General features: G+C 32.7%; 1 protein-coding gene across 3 annotated transcripts; it reads left to right on the top strand.

Annotated features, from left to right (window-relative positions):
- Positions 1–2,625: 2,625 nt before the first annotated feature.
- LOC112293944 (uncharacterized) lies at positions 2,626–5,233 on the top strand. 3 transcript variants are annotated; one of them, XM_024543962.3, is made up of 2 exons: positions 2,626–3,088; positions 4,067–5,233. In XM_024543962.3, the coding sequence occupies exons 1-2, from the start codon at positions 2,784–2,786 to the stop codon at positions 4,143–4,145; spliced, it is 384 nt and encodes a 127-aa protein (XP_024399730.1). In that variant the 5' UTR covers positions 2,626–2,783; the 3' UTR covers positions 4,146–5,233. The 3 variants fall into 3 exon arrangements, with proteins under 3 accessions (XP_024399730.1, XP_024399732.1, XP_024399731.1); XM_024543964.3 differs by having other exon boundaries at positions 3,818–4,797; XM_024543963.3 differs by lacking the exon at positions 4,067–5,233 and adding an exon at positions 3,411–3,781.
- Positions 5,234–9,394: the final 4,161 nt, after the last annotated feature.

Raw genomic sequence — 9,394 nt, 5'->3', positions numbered from 1 at the left:
TATAAAGTCAAGGGTTTAAAGCAATTATTAGGATTTTCAAGATATCTCAAGATCCGTAATAAATTTGTAGTTGAAATTTATTGTAAAAGTTAATAAGAATATATTAGTATCTCATGTAAAATTTGAATATGTTTGAATAGTTTGATTGGAAGATATGAGTTGTTGAAGTTTGGGAAATAATATCCCATAAGGATATATAAGGATTTAGAATTTTATCATATTTTGGGTATTTTTGGGAACTTAAGACTTATATATTTAGTATAATTGCTCCTAAAAAGTGTTATATATATATAAACTTGATTTTTCTTATATTAAGACTTGATTGAAAAATTAGTGGTAGCCAGGAGCCTAATACTTTCTTGAGGCAAACTCTCTCTATCCTAATAACTTAATGAAAATCAAGATCTTCAAAAATAATATGTTTTTTTTTTAATAGATGGCAAGCTATAATGCTTTTGGTATCACAACCTTGGAAGGGACTCCCAATATTTGGTGATTTTATTGGATGTATGAATATCTTTTAATGGTGTTATAAATATTTTGTCTAGATGAAGTTAATAGGTCCATTAAGCCATCAATAGTGTCCTATACTAAGATGTGAAGAATCCTTCAAAAAGAACAAAGATCAAAATATATGGCAAATATAATTTGATATATCTTAGATTTTTTTAACATGTGATTGTTACTTTTTGTAGAATTCATCTCTAAAAAAGAAAGTAATGCTACAAACATACATATTTATTATAATAATTACTTAAATAAATAAAAAGATAGAAATAAGTAAAGTAGATAAATTTAATAATATTTTTTAGAAAAGCTTTTTAGAAGCATTGTAGATATAGCTTTGATTTTATATATATTTATAGTTGATTGATATGTTAGAAACTCAATCAAAAACTTAGCCATGAATTGTATGTGTTGGTAGCTTAAGGTACAAGCTAACCATGTGGCACACATACAAAAAACTTCTTTTATAAGTTACACACATGTCATATAAGTTGAACATGTATTGGAGGTTCTATAGAGCATCATCATATAGCTCTTAGTAAGATAAGATATATAGAAGCAAGAGTGAGGCCTTCATCATTCTTCTCAATTCTTTTCTTGCTTTTAGTTTAGTTTCAAGGATCTTTAGTTTTTTTTGAATTTTGGCAATAATCATTCTAATTTCTTTCAAGTATATATATTTATTTTTTTATATTTATTTTTATATTTTTTCTAAATTTATATTATATCTAATATTTAATATTTTAGAATTTAATTTTTTAATTCCAAAAATATTAAAAAAACCAAATCAAATACAAAAAAAAAAAAAAAAAAAAAAAAAAAAAAACTTCTATAATAGAACCAATTATATCTTTGTGAGTCACTTGAATAACTTTTAAGTCTTTGAAAAGGTTATGATTAGTTATAAACAATCTAACTATAACCAGTTATTTAAACTTTGGGTAATATTTCATGATACAAAATTTCTACTTTAAGAACAATGAAGTTAAGGATAGAATTCCACCACATCTTATTAAAAACTTTGGATCTAAGAATAGATTTCTTATAAAAATTGAGAATGTAGACTTTATGAAATTTTTATCTCTTAAATTTTATAATAATTAATATCTTTATTAAAATATTTTTCAAAGAATTCTTCAATTGTAATAATTTTCATTGGAATAAATTAATAACTTTTGAATCAATGCATAGAAATGCTAAGATAAAAATAAATCATATAAATTAGATTAATTTAAGATATTTAAAAAAAAAATCAGTATCAACAAAAGATTAATAAATTTTGATATGATTTGACTTGTGTATATTACAATTATTAATTTATCAACAAACAATCTTATTGGACCTATATTTTATATTATTTTTGCAGAGGGGCTACATATAGATATAAGAATCTCTTTAGCAACGTCCTTATAAAATTTATGAAACTCCTAATTTATATTTATCAAATAATAATAATAATAATAATAATTAATATAGTCATATATACTTTGTTGCAATGAGAAAACCACAAGAAGTCAATTACACTCACATATTTTTTGTTGTACTAAACAAACTACATAAAACATTATACAACTATATAAACTTTGTCACAATAAACAAAATTACAAGAAGAAAATAAATAGCAATGTTGATACAAGTGATGTTTACTTCTATTGTTCTATTTAAATTTTTACACCAAATTGACAAGTATTGATACCTTTAATAGAATTAAACTATAAACATAGATGCCTCTACATCTCTTGCAACTTATTCAATAGATTCCTTTCTATTGCTAAACAAATAGCTTTAACTTGTCATATGACATTATCATACATTTTATTCCCATCGAGCTTGATTGGCTCCAAAGGCTTTTCTCACAACATATATCTCCAGGGCTTGTTTTTTTTTGCTCTAATGCTCCTAATAAGAATAACGTAAACAAATTATGTGGCCCCAAACCAGGATGTTCCAACTCAGCAAGGGTTAGATGGATGAGTCAGAGACTCGACGATTTTCATCCTTTCAAACGCATTCACCCCGCACTGGACGAGACCGAACTAATCTGACGGCGCGCTTCCCAAGGGCCAACTCTGGCATCAAAATCAGTCCTTCACCAACACCAGCACCGCGTCGTCGCCTCGAGCGTCTGAATGCTCCTTCCCCTTGGCCGAATTGCTGGCAGTGCGTCGCCAAACACCCGCACTTGGAGCATTAGGGTTCTGCGTCGCAAATCAATCTGAGAAGCTGAAGGGAAAGGAAGAGAGGCAGCGAGCGAGGTAGCGAAGGAGGGCATCGACATGGAATCCAGCGGGCATGGCCAGGGAGGAGGAGGGCAGGGGCAGCACGACGGTGCCGATGCCAGTTCGCAGAAGACCGCTGACCTCACAGCCTTCGTGCAGAACTTGTTGCTCCAGATGCAGACTCGCTTCCAGACCATGTCCGAGTCCATCATTACCAAGATCGACGAGATGGGATCGCGCATCGACGAGTTGGAGCGGAGCATCGGTGAGCTCGTCAAGGAGACGGGCCACGCCGACGCCATCTCTGCTTCGCCGTCCCAGTCCTCTTACCAGGAGCTGCGAGGAGGGGGCTCCTCCGCAAAGTAAGTGCACTGTCTGGCCGTGAGGTCTGGATCAGAGAGACATGGAAGTCTGAGACAGGGTTTCGTGGTGATCTTTCCGTGGTGGTTGTTAACCTTGTTGAGGATGTGGTTGGCGTACGTGCGGATTTGTTTTTCTGCCGGGTTGCGCGTCCCGCTGTAATTGTAGGGTGCCTTCTGATCAGTCTGGCAATGCGGTGGTTGGTCTGGGTGGTTCTTGTGCCGATTGTTGGGGATTTGAGGCCGGAGTTTTGATTTGGGCTGCTGAGTCATTTGTTGCACTGAGATGTGGCGCGATTTGAGGACATTACGTGCGCCATTACAGGGATTCGAGGTAAAGCCCGAGAATGTCTCGACAGTTGATAAGGGAGCAAGAAACTTGTAGCTGAGCTTTCATAACGTGCGTTGTTGGAGAAGCACGGGTTTGTCGTTGCGGTCATTTGTGGCGATGATGATATGTGTAGATTACACTGCCATTACCAGAAACTGTTGGCACTGCAGATTTGGTTCATGAGCAGTGTGCCGCTGAACCTATATGCTGTTGCGAGGGATATTTTGGTAGCCGAAAGACGGGATTGACTGGAAAAGTGTTGGTGTTGCATAGGAGTTCAATTGTTACTCCACGATTATGATTCCAAATGTTGACACTATTTTATGTAAATGTACTGCAATTACAGAACGTTTTTATGTTCTAAAGCCTTGCTATTGTAAATGGACGATGTGGTCTTTCAGATGCATGTGAGAATGTTCGGCGACTTGAGGATGCGCGCGGTAGCTTTTTGCGAGACTTTTGTGAAAGGGATGGGCTGAATAGCGTTGAAGTGTGAGGTTTTCTTTGACAAGAGAGGAGGGAGGGGAAGAGAGGAGAGGGTACATGGTGAATAGCAGTCCGTTCGTGGGTATTGCCTGTGCATTGTGGTGGCCTTCGACTTGGAATGTGGGATGTAGGACATTGTGTTGAGACTTTGTTGTTCCATGCAGATGCACTAAAATGGTCATTGTTGTCAGCGGTGGTCGGGTGGATATACCTGAACCTATCAGAGAACTATTTATAGTTTGACCTGATCTGACCATGTCTTGACTGCTCGGCCAAGGTATCTTCTTCTTTTACCTCCGGCTTTGCTGTGTGCACGATCTTGAGGCGGTTCAGTGGTTGTAGACGTGAAGCGCATGCATCTGCAGAATCCACGTACGCCAGATGTGGCACATACGGAAAGGTAAAGCGGAATGAGCGACTTTGAGGAGCGGAATATGTGTTGTTTGTAGGGGACTGGTGAGCACGAGTAGAGTTGAAAATAGGGCAGAGGTTATGATTTTTGGAGGAGACATCTGGTATGCGTGTGCACAATGTTATGTGCCTCGAGGATGGGGGTGTTGATCATGGAGGTTTTCAAGGATTCGGAGGTGGCAAGGAGGAGTATCTGGGTCTGTGGTGCCGAGTATGAACGGGCGTGGAGATCTGGCTATCAGTAGAGGATTAGAGGATGTCAATGGTGAAATGACGGAGTCGAGATTGAATCAGAGGCTGGATGATGTGTTAAGCATGGAGAGTTGAGGTGTGAGATGAATAGCCCATTCAATTTGAGAGATCTGTATCGGGATGGGAGTGCACAAGAGTTGTGACTCGTGAGTCATCGTCGTGCCGAACTTTCCTTTTGCGGCCGACGGGCGATGTTGGACATTGTTTGTCTATGATTTCCATATTCATGATTCGAGTTTGTTGATGTCGCTGATTTTCACACAGAATAACGTGCTCAGCGACTCATGCTGAAGGTGCGAGAACCTTTTAATCTAACATGTTAGACATGTATTGTTATCGTCTGAGTACCCACCTGTGCACGCGACTGATCCTAATGTTTTGAATTGCACTAAACCTCATAGAATGCTTCTTTATATGGAGATAACGCCACTTGAATGAGGCCTTCCCAATTACTGCTGTATCTAGCTGTATGCAAATTGAGGAACAAGCTAGAGCTAGATTTACTTCCTATTTGACCGGCAGGATGTATGGTTCAACCCAAGATGTAGGGAACACGTTATGTTAACATGGTAGAAAGGAGTAGTAGGGAATTCTCGGGGTACAGATTAATCATGATATTTTGGCTCACTTATGCATTTGCTATTTGAATAAAACAATCTTTCACAGGTTTTGGAATGTGTACAAGTTTTTGTGCACATTGATCTTCTCAAGGGAATGGGGACCCTGCATGGCTTTTGCAAAGAAGCTAGGTGTTTTTGCTACTTAACTCTCACTGAACTCCTAAGATTCAAAAGATCTTGGGTAATACAAACTCTGTGGGAAGTATGCCTATGATTTATATGGACACAAGAAGAAAAACCGAATCCTCCAAAACGAGATGGAATGAATACCAAGGTAGGCAACTTGTTTATTTAATATAGTTGAATCTTGTGAAAAATATTTGTGAGAAATTACAAAAAACACCACATCAGATACACATATTTTTTAAAGTGCTATTGTTTCAATAGTTTGTTAATTTTTTGACTCTTAAATGTTTTGCAGCTATCTAATTTAAATTTTACTTTTTTTACTGATTAATAAAGTTTTGAATGTTATTAATATTAATATTCATATTATTTATTTATTCATTTGTGGCATTTTAGAGAGTGATATTCAAGTGTCCACAGTTCATTGTGTTGTACTTTTAGTTAGACTTTTGATTCTTCTTGAAAGTTGATTAGTTGGTCAAAACTTATTTCAATAATTGAATCTTGTAGAATTAAGTAAATGTAGAAAAAAATACCTGTCTATCCTTAACATAGATTTGTACAAAAAAAAAAAAAAAAAAAAAAAAAGGCAATTACAATTTAGACATTGTAAAAAAATAAAAATAAAAGATTTGTTAACAAGAACAATACATCACTTGTAAATGATAATAGAAATAATGCAAAGAAAATTATAAACATAGTAAAATTTAAAGAATTTAAAAATACTCCTAAAAGAAAGAATATAAAATAAAATAAACATATGAAATATAGAATATGTAGAAAATTGACCAAATTACATATGACATTGCAATAAATGTCTAAAACACTTATAGAGGTATTAGTAAGGATAAAAATTGACTTATATTTTATGCAAAATTTGGTGAGAATATAGTTAATTATTTGTATAACTTTGATCAAAGCTTAAAACTTTGCAAGTCTATATAATGTAATAATTTCTTGCCAATATATAACTAAAAATTTGAGATATCAACTCAATATTTTGCATATGCATGAAATTATTCTAAATATTTCTAATTTTTTTAAATTAATTTTTTTATAATAATATATAATGCTAATATCAAATTAAGACTATTTTTTGCTATCTTGGTGATTTTTTAAAGAAATAATATGAATTTAAATAAAGTAAAAATTATATAAATAATTAAAAAGATATGAGATTATTTCTTATACTTCTTCTAATTAGTAACTAATATTTATATGATTATTATAAGTAATACATACAAATGAAAGATCAATATAAATATTAGTATTAATAATTAAATATTAATATTTAATGATAATTAAAAATACTAAATCAACTAAGATAATTATCTCTAAGATTTACTAAGATTTTATTTTTATAACTTTTTTTCTAATAAAATTCTAATAACTTTTAAATACTTTTAAATTCTAATAAATATTCAAATAATAAAAATATCTAATTTTAATATTTTATATTTAATTAACTTAAAACTATACTTTTAATTGTTCCACCAATTAAGATCTATTAGTGGAAGTTACAACCACTATAAAATAAACAATTGTCTATATGGAGATTTAACAAAATTGATGACTATCTAATAATTTGTCACCAATTCTAAACATCAGATTACAATACAATACAAAGTAATAATTATTATTATAATAGTTAGGCAAATATGTTCAAAACAATAATAAAAACCCTCTTGCAAAGTTGCACACCACCAATGGCAATAAGCTCAACACCATTGTCAAAAAAAAGAAGCCTCTCAAAGATGATTAGAAATCTTAGCTTCCTCGACAATATAGCTGCAATGAAATTTTTTGATTAAATTAGGTCTATGTAGTTGTTGAATATGACCAAGATGAAATGAGACTAGTCTATTTCAAGAGTCTAAGACCATACTACTCCACAGCAACATAAAAACTCATCACAAAGTAGAATAAAATCGACCAAAATAAAACTGAACAAAATTAACAAAATAGAACATTAAAGACAAAACTAAGTAAACAGAGATGGAACAGGATTGAACTGAATAAGAAGATATAAAATCAAATTTTACTAAGAAAAAAGATCCAAAGCTATATTTGACTAAATGTCCTTAAAAGCTCTAGTCAGTTCTATTTATACTTTGTTCTATTATCCTTGACTTTCTAAAATGTCCTTACATGATGGATCTTATTTAGATAACCACCTTAAATTCTTTTTAGAAGGTTCTATGGTGGACTATCATAGATATATGTATGTAAGCTAGTAATTACTTGTATAAATAGATAGAAGTAAGTAGAAATAAGTAAAAATAAGTTAATTCTATAATATCTTCTATGGAAGCTTTTTAGAAGCTTCATAGATGCGTTTTGACTTTATAGCTATTTTAAATTAATTTTTTGGATTGAAAACATAGTCAACAAGTTGGCCATGTGCCACACATGTTGTTAACTTAAAAACCAAACTAACTATGTGGCCCACATATAAAAAAACTTACCTTCTAAGTCAAGGCATGTATTTAACAAAGTCAACACATATTGGAGGTCCTATAGAACATTGCCATGTAGCCTCTAGTTAGATAGTATATATAAAGACAAGAATGAAGTTCTCTTCACTCTTGTCAATTCCTTTCTTGCTTCTAATCTAGTTTCAAGAGTCTCAAGTTTTCTTGTCTTTTGACAATAAGCCTTTCCAGTTTCTTAGTATTTTTTTTATCCTTAAGTCCTTTCTTCTACTTATTTTGAGCGGTATTAGATATATTTCTAAGTGTTATTATGGCTTAGCTTATTAAAATGAAGAGTGCAATAGCACAAATGCAAGAGCAATTGAGAGAGTTAATACTTGCGATGCATCAATTTAGCTTATCACCACAAGGATCAATAAGAATGGTAGGAAGTGAGGATATAAAGATAATTAAAGCTACTTCAATATCTACACCAAATCATGTCCCTCTATCCATAGTAGAACATCTTTCAAGTGTTAGAGAACCAAGAATTGTCCTACTCGAGAAGTTTAATGGTATAAGATCCAAATTTCAAGGATTTATCAATTAAGTACAACTTGTGATTGAACTTCAAGCTCAAAGCTATCCAATTTCAAGATCACAAGTTAGATTCATTAATACATTTCTTTCACGTTCAGCACTATTGTTGTTTTTATCTTTTTTTGAATAACAAGATCCAATATTAGATAATATGGAGGCATTTTTGGCAGAATTTTGGTCCATGTATGGAAAACATGATCCAACTTGTATTAGGGATCCATATTTTGTGACAAGACAATAGATTTGTAATATTATATGCTTCACATTTTTGACAACTTGCAACTGATATCAAGTGAGATGATGTTGCACTTATTAGCCAATTTCTCCATAGATTACAAAATTGTTACTCAACTTACTTGATCTTCAAACATTGAGTCAAGTAATTGACTTTGCTATGAAATATAACAATCAACTTTTTGAATTCCGATATGAGAGTTGCACAAATGGGCCTCAACATTATTACAATTTGATGGCAATACCAACATCTCATCAACACATACATTCAGAAGTAGAAGATATACAAATTGATGCAGTACATTTTAAACATCTTATCAAGCAAGAAAAGACTTGTCACCGTCAAGAAGGATTGTGCTTATATTGAAGAGAACTTAAGAACATTGCTCAAGATTGTCCAAAGAAGTGACAAAATCACAAAATGAGGAGCACATTTGTCAAAGAAGACAATGTGTTAAAAAACAAATTTGTCTAGCTACAATAGGGATCGTGCGGCTGGAATCTTATATAATTTCTAATAAAGGTCATCTCCTCTCCTTAGAACTCTCTCATTATTTTATAATAGATGTGTATTTAGGACCTAATAATTATAAAGCCTCCGACTTGATAGATTCAAGAACCTCAACTTGTTTCTTAGACATAGAATTTGTTAAAAGTCATAAAGAACCATTAGTACAAAAAACTAAACCTGTTTATGTAGAAGTCATAGATGGTTATCCATTGGCTTTTGGAGATGTTACTCATAAAATACTTCCTATAGATGTAGCAATAAATGGTCATAGTAGTTGCTTAATCTTTGTTAAAGTAAATAGAGGATAAATTAGAAGGTAAAAGATAT

The sequence above is a fragment of the Physcomitrium patens genome, chromosome 16 (assembly GCF_059467195.1).
Source record: "Physcomitrium patens ecotype Gransden chromosome 16, ASM5946719v1, whole genome shotgun sequence".
Taxonomy (NCBI): domain Eukaryota; kingdom Viridiplantae; phylum Streptophyta; class Bryopsida; order Funariales; family Funariaceae; genus Physcomitrium; species Physcomitrium patens.
Note: the sequence above shows the minus strand (reverse complement) of the source record. Positions and strands in the feature narration are given on the sequence as shown.

Coding starts and splice junctions, on each gene's coding strand:
- LOC112293944 (XM_024543962.3), top strand. CDS start 2,784: ATGGAATCCAGCGGGCATGGCCAGGGAGGAGGAGGGCAGGGGCAGCAC. Junction 3,089..4,066: donor GGAGGGGGCTCCTCCGCAAA/GTAAGTGCACTG, acceptor TGTTCCATGCAG/ATGCACTAAAATGGTCATTG.